Below are 18,020 nucleotides of genomic sequence, written 5' to 3' on the forward strand. Positions count from 1 at the left end.
TTACCCTGTGCCATGTGCTACAATTGGCCCAACCACTGGATGCCATGTGTTTTGGTCCATTTCTAATGAATTCTATGACCCTGTTCATACCTCTGGTTCTGTATGGCAAAATATTAGTGCAGATCTATGGCTGCAGTTGCTATTTAAGAATGGGGGAGTGGTCTGCACAAGCTGCTTTTCACTAGAAAAAAGCAGTTATAAAACCTCATTCTTGACCAATGTGCCTTGGTCAAATTTTGCCTTGAAGGGATCCATCAGAGAACCTCTAATTCATCCTGAAAATTCTAAGGCAATCTCTTTTTGGGTTAGAAAATATTCCATGTTCTGTTTTCAGCATGGTTTTTCATGGCATCTTGCAGGTTACTTCCCTGTTTGGAGAAATTTCCTCACCTCCCAGGTGAGAAACTTCTGTGTAGTTACATGCCTTGCAGTTCTTGTGGAATAAATGATCTAGTCCAAAACAAAAGTTTTATATAAATATGTTGCAGTCAGGGATATTCAGAGCAGAGTAAAATTTTCCGTTGAATTGGATTTACCCAAGCTACAGTCTCCTGTTGGAAGTATTTCCTTGGCATATATAGTTTAAGAGGCAACTTGACAGCAGCTTACATTTTTCTCTCAGGTAAGTAAACTGAGCTACTTAAAATTCTGCAGCAAATATTGAATTATTAGTTTAGCCATTTTATAAACCCTTTGCAATTTTTCTTTGAAGAGCAGACCTCAAAAATGAGCAGATTATACAAATATTAGCCTCACTGATGGTATATACACGCAGAATATTACTTCCCTACTCCTTAATATTCCTGAGATAATATATGGGATTAGCTCCAGTACTGCCCTGGTGTACCTTGTGTTCCTTTTACTTTCTGCCTTGATCCTCAAATCCTTTTCCTCATTCATGGTAGGGTGTGAATGTCTTTCTGGGTTCCCAAATTACATGTACTCATTTTTCTTGTTTTCAAGAAGATAGACAGAAATTGCAGATAGAAAGGATCTGAGGTAACATGAGATACATTCCCTCTGGATTAAATTATTCAAGGTTTTATAGAGTTGCTGATGGTTAATCCATTTAATATGGTTTTCTTCCTATTTAAGGCAGTGTACCACGAGGCATTAAGTCTTATTATTAATAATTTAATATTATAGTCTAATTTGTCTTTCAGAACAAAGTTCAGTTAGATGAAATTTATATTACGAAAAGTTGTATATTAAGTATTAATTTACGTTGCTAACTCTGTCACTAATAATTTTTTATCATCATTGTGCAATGTCACATTTACATGCCAGAATAAATTATGTAGATGTTTTTAAGAATAAACTAGCCTCAAAGTTTTCCTTGAGGGAGAAAGGTATTTGACCTCACTAGCTCACAGCCTTTTGATATGTACAGATTTTGTCATGTCTGCTACAGGTGAGCTGTGGAGGTAGATCCTAGCATTTTGCTTTTTCAGTGAAGACCATAAATCCAATGGCCTGCAGATGGATCCTGTAGAGAACTACTCCAACAACCATACATTTCATTTACCATCTGACGAGAAGTGGGACTCTGTTCTTGTAAAATATATACACGTTATAGTACAATGGAGAAAATTTTGCTTGCAGAGTGGCAGCAAGCTTTTTATTGCATAGTTTAGGAACTTGCATTAGCCCTTACTGAGTATATTTACATGTTTTTGTTATTATTCATTAATTCCACTGATGTTCACACTGGTCCACAATTGCCTAACAGCAATTACACTAAAATGTTAGTAGACCCTATTAACTGTATTTCTCTTAGAGATACGTTGTAATTGTCTGGTTATTATACTTGTCTGGTTTTTCTATATTAAGTCAGTTTCATCTATATATTGCAATTATGGTATGCTGTTCAATGCATGACTCTATTACTACTTCAGTCTATATATATTTCTTAGTCTGGTATCTGCTCAGGTGTGTGCCAGAACTTGGAAGCATTCTGAATAAGCTTGTTTCATTTGTGTTTTGATATTTCTGTAGTAGATTCCCAGTTACCTGAAGATTTTTCGGGAAATATGCAGTGAATTCTGTTATAAAAAATGTTCACATGAGTATGTAGAAATACCAGCAGTTAAAATAATTGAAAATACCCAAAAGAGCTTATTTTATCCATTTCATGTGAAATAGGTGAAATTTTAAAGTTAAAAATCTAACAAAGTAGACTCTGAGATTTGAAGAATTCTGTAGTGCCATAGGATGTAATTTTTCTTTTTTCTTTTTTTTTTTTTTTTGAGGTTCTATTTCTCAGTGTTCATTTATATTAGTTTTGGTTTAGGCTAGGTCTATTCCTGAAAATGTTTCTTGAATCAAAACACTTAACCTGCCAACAATACATCAGTTCATTTTGAGCTTGATGATGATTAAACTTTTGTCAGTCAGCTGCAGATAAAAATCTGCCATCTCTTGAACTGAGTTGTGATATGCAGCACATGGATTTACACGTGTTAATGTGATTATCCTAGTCTGACACTCCTAGGAGATCTGTTACTGCTGTGCTTAGTAATTTTTTCATTTATTCAGAGGCATGCCTATTCAACATCATGTCCTTCCTTAGTAGTTTGGGCATGTTTTGTACTTTATTTAGTAATTGAATACCATTTTTCTCTATTCATTTATATGTACTTAAGCTTTATAATTTGCTATGGTTGTCCTTTTTTCTTTTGTTCTCTGAATCTAAACTTCTTCCCCAATATTTGATCTGACTGAGCAGTGGAATATGGCTGCTTACACTGTTTACATTTTAAGTACTTGTTTGTATGGTCTGGCTAAAACTCACAAAGAAGATAAGACCAATTGAGAAGGTATGACTTACCTTCTCATAAAGTCTACATTGTGAGGTTTCATTGAGATCCATCTGAAAAGAATCTCCCAAAGACTTTCAGTTCATTTACTCTTCAGTTTCAGCCAAGAATATACAGATTTTCTTAAGACCTACTTTATCTTCCTGGTATATTTTATTTTCTGCTATATACTGTGGTGGGAAAGCTCTCTTTAGAAGAACATCTTGTAGAGGAAGATTAATCTATATTTATTCGTATAAAAATTTTAAAAATTTTAAAAATTTTAAAAGGCAAAATATCTTGATCACTAAGATTAAAGTAGAGATAGCATAAAGGTTCTGCTAACTTTTCAGCTAGAATTAGAAATATTTGTACTAAAAAAGTACCAACTTACAGAAGATAATGGCCACTTTCAAGTACTTCTTTAGAAACAGAACAGCCTTAGGATATTGTAGTAATGATTTTCTGAGAATAGAAGGAGTACTTTCACTGTGATTGTGGGTGTTACAATCAATAAGTTACTAAGCTTTGTTAGCCAAAACAAAACACATTCTGCAAGTTTGTAATCAGAGCATTGAGTAATTGGTGTGAAGAAAAAGGACAAGTGAGAAGCGTGTTCTTTTTTCCTCACTTAGCTAGGGCAGAAAAAGGACTGCTCTGGAGTAATACTGTTAGCATAGTTTTTACTGAAGATAATTTATAATGTTTAACCTATTGAGAGACTGCGTATACCAAGTTCATATATCTGATGCTGGGGCTGCCATTCAGAGAGACCTGGAGAGGCTGTGAGGAACATTATGAATTTCATAAAGTCTGAATGTAAAGTTGTGCAGGTAGACTCCTCGCAGCTGGAAGGGATGGGGTGATGCCCTGTCAGATAGAGGCTGTGTTGGGCAGCAGGATGCTTTGCCACCAGATCAGGGCTTTGTGAACAAGTACACACTCAGGAGGCTGAGGATAGTGATTGGTCCCCTCTGCTCAGCTCCTGTTAAACCATGTTTAGATACTGCACTCAGTTTTGAGTCTTAATTGGAGGATTTAGCAGAAGGCCACCAAGATCAGGCCCTTGACTTTTGAGGAGGAGCTATGAGACTGGACCTTGTTCAGTCTGGAGACAGCCTTGAGGGGACCCAACTGCAGCCCCAGTACTTACTGAGAGGGAACTGAGAAAACATAATCTTTTCACAGTGCTGCGTGGCAAGAGAATGACGAGCAGTGATGATGAATTGCAATAGGGGAAGTCCCAGTAAGGTATAAAGGAAAAAATAATCACTGTGAGGATAGCTAAGCAGTGGTTCAAGTTGTCCAGTGAGGCTGTGGGATTTCTGTTGCTCTAATTTTCAAAGACCCAACTGGACTATGCTCTGCAGATAGGCAGATGTAAAGAAAATTTTTAGTTAGTTCTTGGACTGTGACCTGATAGGAATAGTTGTGCCAGTTATACCAGGTTGAGCACATCAATATTCGCATGAATTTTCAAGTGAAAATTAACTCAGTATTGTATGAGAGGACTGGTGGATAAAGAATCACTGTGATGCTTTAATTCCAGATGATAATTTCTGGGAGATTTTTGAGGCTATTTGAACTAATAAGAACAAATTTGACAAGTGTCGTTTCAAGTATTACAGAGCATTTAATGGAAGTTGACATTTAATGGAAGGAGGACAGAAATTTGTGTTGGTCTTGAAAAAAAGGTTTTCTGTAAAGTATCTTTCATAATACTTGTTGTTATGAATGTCAAAAATTCACATTTCTGTAAACATTATTTGTGGTCAGATTGTGCCTTTATTAAGTGGTCATAATTACGTCTGGTTGAATTGTTCTTGTTTTTTTTTGCATTAATATCACAGAAGATCATATAACCTGAAGTTCATTTTATAAGAAATCTGATAATGCTTTTAAATTATGATCTTGCTACGACTAAAATTAATTGCACTAAACTTATTGAGTGTGGGAGAAAAGTTTCATGTCTTTCAGAGATGTAATTCAAAGCTGTAATGACTTGGAAGAGCTCGATCACCCGATACTTATGATATTCATTAAGATGCACAAGTCTGATAGTATTCATGTTCAGATTTGGGGAGTCACATTTCTCCTTACAGGGGATGAATGGATGAGATACCATCTTTTATTATGTTAGGACTGTGATTTTAATTTTTTTTTTTTAACAACACTTTACCTATTTGATATTATCTATCCTAAAAATGGTTTGTTTCTTTCTCTATGCTGGGAATCCTATAATTTTTTTTTAAGTTTTTTTTTTTTTTTAATATTTTATTTTATTTTATTTTGCTGTCATAAGGTCCAGATTCAGGACAGGAAACAGGACAGAAAATGGTGAGTAGTCTGAGAAGTATGCGATTAGGGAAGGAAAAGAGCATAAGAGAGTTGGTGTATATAGAAGAAGAATCAACCCAATAGTATGTGGTAGATACGCTGGAAAAAAATATATATATATATGTAGGGAATAAATACTACGGTTACTTCAGGGGGATAAAGAAAGTTATTTTTATACACAAAAAAAAAGACACCAGACTCTGGCAAAGCAAAGCAAAAAGGGTGAGAGGAGACAATAAATTAACAAAGGCACCTGAGATGAAATCGATGGGGAGAAAAGAGAGATTTTCATCAGTGTCAAACCAGTTTAGGAAGAATAAAGAAGCAATATGTCAACTCTATCCCATAACACTGGAAAAATCTAGTAATACTCTGGAAACATGTTTTAAATAGCTGCATCTCTTTGTTTGCAGCTATCGTATTTTTCTGGAATTTTCAGTGATGAATAAAGCATACCAGTAAAGAAGATGAAGAAATAATAGAGTTTATTTCCACTGAAAATTCCAAAAACAGATAAGTGTGAAGTTGGTCATCGAGTTTTGAAAATAAATCTTGAGAGTTCCCATGTCTTGTTTCAGATCTTTTTCATGTGTGGGAGTTGGCTGGGTCCTCTGATTCCGAGTTCTCATTGGTGGTACAGTGAAACACACATCCTCAGTGCAGCCTTATCATGCTTGGTGTCACGGAGCAAGATTATGTCTAGTTAGATGTCTGACCTGCTGAAAGCCTTCCCTGCAAAATTTATCAGTCTGGACTGACATTATAAAATATTATATGGTTAAATGCTGTATTTTGACCAACTTCTGATGGTGTTTTTAGTAACAATATATTTTCCCATTTTTGCAGTTTGAGGATATTACTAGCCAAGAAATGTTGGAATTGAATAAAAGATTTTAAATGAATACTCAAAAAGCAAAAATTAAACTGTGAAGTTGTGATGGTTGCAAAACTAATAACTAAACTAACTTGTGGGAAGCTCAAGTGAATAACACTGTTTTTAGCATGATTTATGATTAACCTGTTGATTCTTGTATGTAACATGACAAAAGCATATGGACTGCTAGGATCTTAGCTATAGAAAGAAGCAGAGCATATTGATTGTGGAGTGTCTTTATTTTTTTTAAAACTTTCTCTTGTGGATTTTATTCTTGTGAATGTGGCCAAGATGTGATCTTCCCATTTCTGCTGTGCTCTGTCATTATACAAGCGTTTAAATGCTGGGTAGGAGGCACGTGCTAGGAGCAGACCTATCTGTGGTGCTTTCTCTCTGAAGTCCTACTCAGTATATTTAGTGAGAGCCTTTTGTTACTTGACTGTGGCAAGTGAAGTGCAGATTCCCTTCTCTTAGCCTTTCCTTTCCTTTGTAAATGCTCTACTTGCGTCTTTAGCTGCTGAACCAGTTCACTCATTGGGCAGAAGAGCAGAACTGAGATGGTCTTCTAGAAATTCAAATATTCCAACATCTAGTCACTAAAAAGATCTTTCACTTTTGTCTCCTGTTTTGATATCTGTTCTTTTAGCCTATCTTGAGAGGTCAGATGTGTGAGATGCCCTATGCAAGGCAGTGGGTTTCTTAACTTCCTCAGTTCCTCAGCAAAATGGGCTAACACAAATATTCTTGTGGGTTTCATTGATGTGTGTAAGGCACAATGAAAAATGACATTGTTCCTTTCAGCTCTTTCAGTATAGAATTTATCTGAAACACTGTGTATGCGCATATATATATGAAATAAAGTATGCACTTATATTTAAGTGCTCAAACGGAGAGAATATTCTATGTAAAAAAGGAACACTTTATCTCCAAACAGACAATGCTACTGTGCATTACTGTTTAAACTCCTAAAAGCCTCGGAGAGCTTGATATTGCTTGTGAAAAAGCATGAAAAGTCAATGAAGATAACTAAAGTTTTCTGGCCAGTCTCTAGTGCTTCTCCTGAAGCCCATGGATTCCACATATATAACTCTGCCAGGAGAACTGGGGACCCCTGTGTATGTTGTATGGGAACAGGAGCCTAGGAAAAGAAAACAAAATTGAATACACCATTTCTGCTGTATTACCATGTGTAATGCTTTGTTAGGCATGATGCAAATGCCAGTAGCAGTACTAACTATATCCACATGTTTTTCTTTTCTTTTTTTTTTTTCAGTTCATTACATAACCTGACAGATATTAATCTCAACTTAAAGCTCATGTGATTGGTTTTTCTCATATTTAAAATAGAACAAAGACCTATGATATTAATGTCTGAAGATCACGCTGTCTGATGTTGAAAAGGCTTATTCAGTCATTAGTTGCTTGTACAGAGGGATTTATTAGTCATGGTAATTCTCCAATTAGTTGAAGGACAGAGAGCATAATTAGGGCACTTTGTGCCTAATTACTGTTCACTGTATACTTGTAGTTTAGTTACTCCTGAGTTTGTGAGGCTAGCTGAAGTGTTAACAACAAGCATGTTAGAAACAAAGTCTTTCATACTTATAGAATTATTAAAATTAGGATTAACATGGTTAGTAACAGCTGTAAAATATCACTGTGCCATGAAAAAGAAGTGTTTCATTGTACTGATGTCATATTTTTGCCCTGACTTTTCCTTCTTGCAAAAGACCTACTGAGTGAACTCTGTTGAAAAAAGTTGCAGTTTACAGTGAATAGGGAGAGAATCAAATGTGAAAGTCTGTGTATAGTGAAACAAACTTTAAAGAGGTTGGAAAGGAAAAGAATTCCTCTTTAATTAAGTTTGTCTTTCCTATCAGAGTTCTGAGAGAGTGGAAGGTGTTACTCTTAAGTTTAGGATGGAGTTGATCAGCATTAATCTTATTTCAACTTATTTCAACTACAAAGGAATAAAAAGATGCCAGAGTTCACTGTTGCTGCTAAATGTAACATTTTGTTTTCCAGTTCAGACTGAATTTTTTTTTTTTTATTTTCTATCTTTTATCCCATTCTCCCATTACCCCAAACTCTGGGGAAGAAAGCTGGACTTTGAAAAGTGGATTGAGAAGTACAGAGAATTAGTTGAAAGGTAAACAGTTTTGGACCAACTCGCTCTCTAAAGTGAATACTTATTTAAAGAATATGGTCTAGCAACCTCAGTTTGATTCTGGTAACAGCATCTCAGCAAATCCTGATGGCTTCTTATTCTGAAGGATTTTCTACTTTTGAAATGCATTGGTCAGTGAATGTAGCATGACAAAAGTAATTCTGATTCCAAGTAATGAATGTGTACCCGCTGTCTGGCATATTGCATTCATCTTTCTGTGTGCTTTGTTTGGGAGCTAGCTGTTTTATACAACTTCGCCAAAAAACTCTGAATGGAGAACTCAGGTTGACAGGTGGTGTATGCTCTGGTGTATACAGAAGACATCCTATATATTCTGGTCACTTCCTTTTCTCAGCCAGACTCATTTCTGTCTTATCTCTGTTATGTGACTGCACATCAGCGGCTATAGCTTTTGAATCAGAAGTGCAGAGCTGGCTGCCAGCAGCATTACAAATGCCTTTATTACTTGGTTGATTTTGGTCACATTTTAAAGTAGAGTTCAAGAAAAAAAGATGGTATTCTGGTAGCAAGGTATCAGTGTCATCTCTGAAAACGCCAGTACGATAGGAGTCGAGCAAGTGAGACTAGCTTATTTATTGTGTGAGCCTATTTCCCTTATATTTGATTATATAATATATATATATTTAATATTTATATATTTATATATATTATATATATGTTTCAGATTTACAATATTTTCTTTACTGGTTTAGCTAATGGATTAGTGCTTTGCAAAGTAGCGTACTGGTATGGAATTGGGATGGAATTCTTCCCTCCACCCCTGATGTTGCATTATTAATAGTTTTTAGTAAGCTATTAGTGTTCTCATCTATATACCAATTTTTAGTTCAGAGTTTTAAAATTGGAGGATCAGAGGTTTCTCATTAGATAAAATAGAAAGTGAAAACTTGAAATGTACTTATATTTTTATTTTTTCTTAATTGGAATCATAGAACATCCTGAATTGGAAGGGACATATAAGAATCATAAAGTCCATCTCCTGACCACCCAAAAGTCAAGCCTTATGTCTGAGACCAGTGTCCAAACACCCTTGAACTCCAGAACCTCAGTGCTTTGGTCACTGCCCTGGGGAGCCTGTTCCATCCCCATCACCCTCTAATGAAGAACCCTTCCTTAACACCCAGCCTGATTCTCCCATGACACAGCCCTGTGCTGTTCCCTTGGACCCTGTTGCTGATACAGGGAGCAGAGCTCAGTGCTGCCCCTCCACTTTCTGTGAGGAGCTGTAGACTGCCATGGGGCCTCCCCTCAGCTCCTCTGCTCCAGGCTGAGCAAACCCAAGGACCTCAGCCACTCCTCATGCATCTTGCCCTCTAGACTGGTAGTTTTTATTGCCTTCCATTGGATGTTCTCTAATAACTTAAAGTCCTGCTTATATTCTAGTGCCCAAAACCGCACACAGTTCTCCAAATGAGGTCATGCAGAGCAGGACAATCTGATCCCTCCCCTGGCTGGCAGTGCTGGGTCTGAGGCACCTCAGGGTACAGTTAGCCCCTCCGGCTGCCAGAGAACACTGCTGATCAGATACAACTTTCCATCAGCCAGAACACCCAGATTCTATTATGCGAGGCCACTCTCCAATGGTGAGCATGGGCCTTTGGAAGTCTTGTATATTTCATTTGGACTGAATCTAGGCTGTTATCAATAATGATGCAAAAGGAAGACAAAAGAGGGACAAATGTGTGCTTGCCATTCTGCATCACTTTGTACAGATCTCTCAGATCTTAGGTTGTTTCTCTGTACTTTCTGCTGTTTAAAGGCATAGGAACAAAAAGAGTGAGGGGAAAAAAATCAGTTTTGTAGTGAATGTTTCCTTTCTTAGAGAGCTGCTAATAAGTTAAGTTTTATTCCTGATCATTTTAATGCCACAGGGGAGCAGGGATTGCCTCTGCACTCTTAGCAACCTTAAGCAAATTTACATAGCAATTAGAGATGGCATACGATACAACGGGGCCAAAAAGAAAAAGAAAAAAAAAAGCAGTGTGTCAATGAAACATGAAAGAGATGGCAATAGGTAGCTTTGCTTGATGCGGAGTACATACTTAAAAACATTGCTTTCTACTTCTTTAGTGCTCACATTTGCAGAATCCTGCTAATAGGAGATGTTAAATATTTAATATCTGACATTTCTATAATGTGTATGTTGTGCAGCAAACAATTCAGTATTACACAACACATTTCAATTTCAAAGAATAAAAACACTTTTTAGACCTTTACTGGGGAAACTGACAGTGAACCTCGTATTTAGACTGCACATCACTTTTAGATATAGTAGACTCTTGTGACTTGTTTGCAGCAAGCTAGGTATAAAAGCCCTGATATATAAGCAATGCCTTTCATTCACCCTCTGGAAACTCAATGAGTTGTGGCAAGCTCCCAGCTGCACTTCCCAAATCATCCAGGCATGTGGAAAACACAGAGCAGTTTTCACACTGGTGATAATCTTGAGTTTCAGTGAAACTCAATAGCGTTATCTGAGAGGTGGTGCAAAGAATTGTAAACACAGACTGTTTTGGTGCATTCCCACTAAGGGCTACACTAACAATCAGGCATGACTGTTCCAGGCATGACTTTCCTGACTTTTTCTGTCCTTAACTCTTGTAAATTTAGTGTTGTATCCCCATGGAACACCTTGTGGTCTTCACTTCTGTAGAAGATTCACTGAGAAGTTACCCTTAGTCTTGAAGACAGTGTATGACTGTAATTTAAAAACTCTTGAAAATCCCTCTTTAATAATTTATTGGTAATATTTTTAGATTCAGTGTACAATACAAACTGGTACAAGAACAGTACTTTAATTTCTTTTCTTTACTGGAATAGCTAAGCTTATGCTAACATTGGAACTGATTTATATGAATTGCATACTCTCAGTAATAATTGCTAGTGTCCATTTGTGAAGATACGTTGTGTGACTGTCAGAGTTACTGCTATCAGTCTGATGCACTTTGTTTGACTTGAAGCCCATAGCAGTTCCCTGAAATATGCTGGATGAGTAATGTAGATTGCAAACTTTAACACTGGAGGAATATTTAAGTTCACACTCATTTGATTCAAATGGAAAGAAAACTACTTCCAGGCATTCTTTGACCTTTTGGTGATATCTGAGCGAATCTGCAGACAGAATTAAGGTATTGCCATTTTTCTAACGACTTAGCGATAAAATATATATTGCTGCTTATCTAATTAAAAGATAGGCAATAAATGAACATGAGTGTTTTTCTTGTGCAATTGTGCTATCGTGATAAAAGAGATAGCTAACAAATAAGACTAAGTTAAAGGAGTGATACAAGATTTTAACTATACTACATCTACATGTGTGTACTTTACTGACACATGACTTCAGCTGTTTAGTTCATAGCACATGGATGCAGTGTTTGTTTGCTTTCTTAATGTTCGGAAGGAGTTGAGTGAGGTTATGTGAGGTTTAATTCTTTATATAATAGCTAGAGCAAGAGGCTATGAAGAAGGAAATGCTATTAATGTTATTAACACCAAGGTGCATCTATTATGATGAATAAGCATCTCTTAGAAATATTAGTGCCATGACTTGAAAATGGGGCATGTATTGGGGAAAGCTTGGAAATTCCTTTTTTGCATTTTAAGGCAGGAAAGTGCTGAGAGTAAGGGTACAATTTTATGTATTTGACTTATGGTTTGAGTTTCTCTGTATGCGTGATATGTCAGCCCTTCTCTAGATGAGTTTATTAGCTAATACTTTCTGCAGTCATATAACTAAATGTTGATGTTTTAAATAAGGGCTTGCCTCTTTCTGTTGGCACCAGGATACATTATAAGTGCTTGGTATTCTCCAGTTTCTTCTTCATCTCTTCATTATTTTGATTCACTGTTTTTTTCTAAGCTTGTTTTTTTTTCTTTAATTCAATCACTATTAGAGCTGATAAAGCAGATGATGAAGATGACGAAGACTTAACTGTGAATAAAACATGGGTCCTAGCACCAAAGATTCATGGCGGGGATGTGACTCATATACTGGACTCATTACTTCAAGGATATGACAATAAGCTTCGGCCAGATATTGGGGGTAAGCACTTGAAATAATTCACTAAATAGAAGATGTGAAGCAAAGTTCACTTATGTTTTGCCAGTGATGACAAATGATTTTTTTTTTAATTAAAATAGTAGTCTAAGTATAACATCAATAAAATACAGTGTTGTTCTAAAACTTGTAAAAATTATGATCTGTCCATAAGCAGAATTTTTATGCTATATTTATAATCATTTCCTTATGGATTTTTTTTTGAGGGGAAAATGAGCAATGTATATAATACATCATTAAAAGATAAATATATATTGTCTTTTTACTCTAAGACCTTCTGACAAATATTACTGTATATATTAATTATCTCAATTTTGGAAAAAAAAATAATAATTGAGTCCGCAGGAATTTAAAGTATTATTCCTAGACACTTTTTCTCTCTCTTTAGAAAATGCACTATGTATATATTTTATAGATTTTTCTCACTCATTTTTCTTCAGTTCAAATTTTGAAAAACTTCGCAAGAATTTACGAAATCAGTTTAGAGCAATAGCTTTTCTGCAGAATGATAGGATGGAAGACTGCATTACTGTCATTTAAACTTTGCAGCTAGTAGTAAGTCAATTTTGTCTTTCATGAATCAAAACGTCAGTTTAAATGCAACTGTTAAGTATTAATATTTGAAAGTATTCGTGTTGAAGTCCTGGAATACATGAAAAAGTTACCAGCTGTCATCTACCATGTGCTTGCTGGATCAAACTAAGAAAAATGTTTTCCTTAAGTTTGTTTTCTGAACCACAAAGAGAGGTGGAAGACAAAATTTTTTTGCTTAATGCCTGGTGTTCCCTATGAAAGGAATGCAGTGTAAGTCTATAAGCTACTTATACAATAAACAGTAGTGCAATCTAACCATTTTTATTTAGGTAGGAGAACAAAGAGATGCAATCTCAGATTAAGTATTTTCTTTTTAAAGCTTCTGAAAAATTCTTTCCCTCCCTAAGTTTCTTAGTTCTATTTTATTGTTGACTGTTATCCTGAAGATATTGAATGGAAATTTTTCTTTTCCTGTCACAGTATGGAATCTCATGAAGTTTATCATAGAATTATAGAATGCAGGGGACCTTTAAGTTCACCTAGTTCCAAACCCCCTACTATAGACAGAGACACTTCCCTCAGACCAGGTTGCTCAGTTCCATTCAGCCTGGCCATGAATGCCTACAGGGAAGGGTCATCCACAGTCTCTTGGGGCAACATTTTATAGTGTCTCATCCTCACAGTACATAACTACTTCCTAATATCTAGGAATAATACCCTCTTCCTATATAATACCTAATTATATACCTCTTATACCCTCTTCCAGCTTAAAGCCATTTCCCCTTGCCCTGTTGCTACCAGCCCTTTACAAAAAGGCCCTCCCTTGTCTTTTCCTTCATCTCCACTTAATGAATTACTGTGAACAGACAACAAAAAAACATCTTCCAGCATATTTTTTCTTAATTTCTCAACTTATGAAAGATGTATAGTATTTCTTTCTTTTTTTTTTTTTTTTTTTTTTTTTTTTTTTCAGGTTGTTTGATGCAGTGGACAACAAAAGAATAATGAGGGAATAAATATTCTCCACTAGGATTCCTTCTAATAATTAGCTGGTATGCAGGGATGAAAGTAATGTGAATACTTTTCTCTCCCCTTAAAACTCTGAAATGCAAAAAGGGACAATAAAGGAAGAGGAGTTCATTCTTAGATGTCCAATGGGCTTAGAGGGACACCAGAAATTTTTGATGTTATCCTTACCTTTGCTTTGTTGATTATGCACTGAGTCTTGGTTGAACAAAAACTTTGAGTCTTTTTTTTTTGCATACTTGAATGTACAACTTTCTGGATTTCAATTATTGATAGAGTTATTAGTTCTGAAAGAAAGTACTTTCTGGCTTCTAGCTGCTCTCACATAAATGCTCCCTTACTTTTTCTTCTTCACTTTCCAGACGCTCAGTTTTTGACCTTTTCTATTCGGAACCTGCCTCTGCCCAAATACTGAAAGGCTAGAGTAATGAGAACAGGAGGCACTTTGTTGCCAGGAGAGCAAATGTGAAGTCTGGCTCTCTTTTTCTACAGAGAGAAAGTTGCAGAGTTTTGGCAAAAGTAAGACAAAATGACAGCTTTAAATACAGGTATCACATTCTGTCCAGCTGTTTGAGATATCTAACAGCAGATATTTAACACAGAAAAATAAAATCAGGCTGTGGCACATTCATCTTATTCTGAGTCAATTATGTGGATAAAATCTAGTGTCAGATTACACATCTTCAGAGTATGCCACTACTTCTACAATGAGGTTATTGACTGAAATTATAATTATCTTTCAAGGTAATAATTTTCCATGCAATGTTATTACTGAATTACAAAGCTCAGTTAAAATAGCAAGACTTTTGTATATTTTTGAGCCTGGGCTTTTGGGGTTTGAATAACAGCGTCAAATTTAATTTTCCTCTTTATGTTGACACAGCATGTCAGAGTAGGAAAAGGGGCTTCATTGTTGAATAGCGGAGTGACGTGATAAAGGAGAGCCAAATGAAAATTAAAAAATCCATTGCAATACTGAAATTTCAGAAAACCACACTGTGTCATTTTGTGTGTCTCATACTAATATCCATGAGTTGTATTGATTTGTTAATTGCTACTCTTTCCTATGTTTATTACACTTATTAGATTTTAACTCATTATATGCAACATATTTTATATGTATGGAGCACAAAGATACTACTATTAAAGTACATTCTGCTCAGTATGAAGTAGTAGCAGTTACCACCTGGAGTTTCTGATCTGTAGTATAAATCCTTTTAATTACTGATACAACCTTGGTGTGTTGATATATTAACAAAACAATATTATACTTACTATAAGGTAAGAATATATATATATATGTATATAACTTATAGCCACACTGTTTTAGCTTCAGTCCTCAATCAAGTCAGCAGTTTTAAATTCTCTTTTTAAGAGAAAGAACTCTCTCTGCTCACTATTCCATCCCTCACAACTTAGGACTGTAAGAAAGGGATAGAGTCTTAAGCAGAATCTGTGGTGATAGGACAAGGGGAAGTGATTTCAAACTAAAAAAGGGAAGATTCAGATTGGATATATGTAAGAAGCTTTTTACAGTAAAGCTAATGAAGCACTGGAACACGTTGTCCAGAGAGGTGGTGGATGCTCTGTTCCTGGAGACTTTTTATGTATGTCAGCCTGGACTGAGCTATTAGCAATCTGACCTAGCTGTAGGTGTCCATGTTCCTTTCAGGGGAATTGGACTAGATGACTTTTAAAGGTCCCTTCCAACTCAAATGATTCTATGATTCTAGTGAAGAAAATGTGACAAAGTGGAAAATCAGAAGTATGAGTGTATTTCTTCATATCAGGCATAGTGTAGGAGTTCCTTGCATGTGTCAGTTACTTTGGGAGTTGATGAACTCTCTCTTGGGGGCAGCTGAGCGGTGCTCTTCATTCAACCTATTTAATATGCAGGGAGTACTACTGTTCTCTCACCTTGCCTCTTGCCTCTTTCTGTGCAAATATTTAAAGTGGGCTATCATTTTCTCCTCTTCTTTAGAAATTTATAAGGTCTACTGTACCACTTTGCACTCAGGGTTTGTAAAGTAGCCTTCTTCCTACTCGTAGTTTTTTTTTCAAGATTGTTACTACATTTCCTAAATAAAATAAGGGGAAATATCTTTCCAAACCATCTATCGCTGTTTCTCTTTGTGGAAAGCTAAAGAGCCATAGTAATTATTTGGAGGTCAAATTAGTATCAAGATTGTATTTTCTTCCAGCTTTTATCATTTTCACAGGCTCATATTACTTCTAGTTCACAAACACAAGTAGAATGAATTCTTCTAATTCACAGAAGCACTGGGATCGGTTCTGCACAGAACTAAGGAAACAAAACAGCCCCTTCCAATCTTATTGCACTGAATCTGCCACTCTGTATTATTTGGGTCAATTGTAATAATCTCCACAGAGGTGGATTTTCTGACCCTTCACTGGCTCCTGAGAGCTCTAATAATCTTACTCAGAGCAGTATAGAAAAGGCAAATTGAACTCAGTGGCACGTTACAGGAGAGCCTTTGGGGCAGATCAAGTACTTCTTCCTGCATGCTGGAATTTCATAAAATTGACACAGTCCATATTAAAAACTGGCCCACTGACAGATCTCAAAATTTAATTGTTAATAAGGAAATATCAACGGTAGGGTTGTCTATTGTTGGATCTCACAAGCATGACTCGATCAAGAATAATGATATCTTGCCTGATTTCACCAATGAATTTTTGTAGTAAATTTGGCAGATAGCACAAAGACTGTTGGCAAGAGAGAAATTGCATCTGCAGAGTAATCCCCTCCTTCAGTAAAATTAGAGATACAGATAAAGGGGATTGTAGGGGATTGTAGGGGAAAAAAAAGTGAGACAAAATGTGGAAAGAAAGCCCATGGCTTATATTTCAATGTGAGAGGTTCTTCACAGAAAAGTGGTAATTCAGGAGAAAATTTAATCATTTTGTGTAGTGAGTTCTTAGGTAGATATCTCCCAGAGGACTGTTCTGAGGTAAGTCCCTTCTGAAAAGAGACATTTTAATAGAAAACTAGGAGTGTTCACGAGGCGCGGATAGTACTGTTTAGAAAGAATGCCGGTTCTGGTGTCCAAATTTCAAGATGAGTGTGGAAAAATAGTGAAAGTTTAGATGTTAAAGCTGAACGGATAAACCACAAGTTGCATTTTCAATGTGTGATATGAGCTGCTTATCATATCCAAGTTTGAGAGGTGACCTCAATCATTCTATACAGATACTTGTGTCTGAGGAACAGGTTTAGTATAGTGGCTAGGTAATGCTGAAAGTTAGTTAAAGAACTGAACCTCTAAACAAAACACAGTTTCCTAGCATTAAGGAGAACTAGATATTCCCTACAAATGCAGGGGAGAAGTACTGGATTCTGCATTGCTTGAGCAATGAGGAAGGATATGTTTCGATCCAGCCCCTTGTGTTCTAGACTGGCAGTGATTAAATTAGAGAGTTTTTCTGTTATGTAGATAAATAAACTCGCAAAATCAAATGCAGTGGATATGTACTTGTGAGATGTGGCATGTGTAAAGTATGTTACATTATACATATGCACACAAATACATACACATACTTTTATTTTTAATATTTCATTCTGAGCATTTGAATTATTGTGCTCTCCCACTTCCTTTCTGAGACCTGCATATTGAAGCCATTTGCAGCGCAGGGAGTGTTTATTTTTTTTTTCCTCCGGAAACAAATTGATTTCCAGAGTCCATTTAAACTTTCTGTGGAGAACACTGGAGACAGGAGAGTGATCAAGTGACTCGGCATTCTGTGGTTGTACAGAAAACCCTTTGTGCAGCCTGACTGGTGTGTCTTAGTCACAAGCTCAAGGAATCGTAATCAGATTTAGGATCAGGGATAATTTCCTGTCAAGTGAGATTGGCAGGGAAAAGGTATCTGTGGATAATTAGGAAATGTATCTTGCCTGTTATCATAGCTGGCAGAGTTGTTAATGATACCCTATTTCTTTCTGTGTTTTTGAGTTCTAGGTCTTTGAGGTTTGAAAAATCCTGTGTTACTTAAGATTTTACATCTCTTATAAAAGGCTTGATATGGCATGCCAGTGAAGAAATCAAATCTGGTGATGGAGAATCCCTCTTCTGTAAAATCGAAGTATATTTTTCTTGTACCTTCCCCCTTTCTGTCTACAAATGAACAGAGGGACTTCATTTTAACGTGCTAGATCATGGGAGAAAGACCAGCAGAGCTTCAGAATTA

The 18,020-nt window shown here is 36.1% G+C and overlaps 1 protein-coding gene across 3 annotated transcripts in view; it reads left to right on the forward strand.

Moving 5' to 3' along the window:
• GABRG1 (gamma-aminobutyric acid type A receptor subunit gamma1) overlaps positions 1 to 18,020 on the forward strand; it is a 55,274-nt gene that overhangs the window by 4,835 nt on the left and 32,419 nt on the right. For all 3 annotated transcript variants that reach the window (XM_048942590.1, XM_048942592.1, XM_048942593.1), the window contains exon 2: positions 12,088 to 12,236. In XM_048942590.1, coding sequence (XP_048798547.1) covers positions 12,088 to 12,236 — 149 coding nt within the window. The remainder of the gene's footprint in view (positions 1 to 12,087; positions 12,237 to 18,020) is intronic.

This window comes from Lagopus muta, chromosome 4 (genome assembly GCF_023343835.1).
Source record: "Lagopus muta isolate bLagMut1 chromosome 4, bLagMut1 primary, whole genome shotgun sequence".
Classification (NCBI taxonomy): Eukaryota; Metazoa; Chordata; class Aves; order Galliformes; family Phasianidae; genus Lagopus; species Lagopus muta.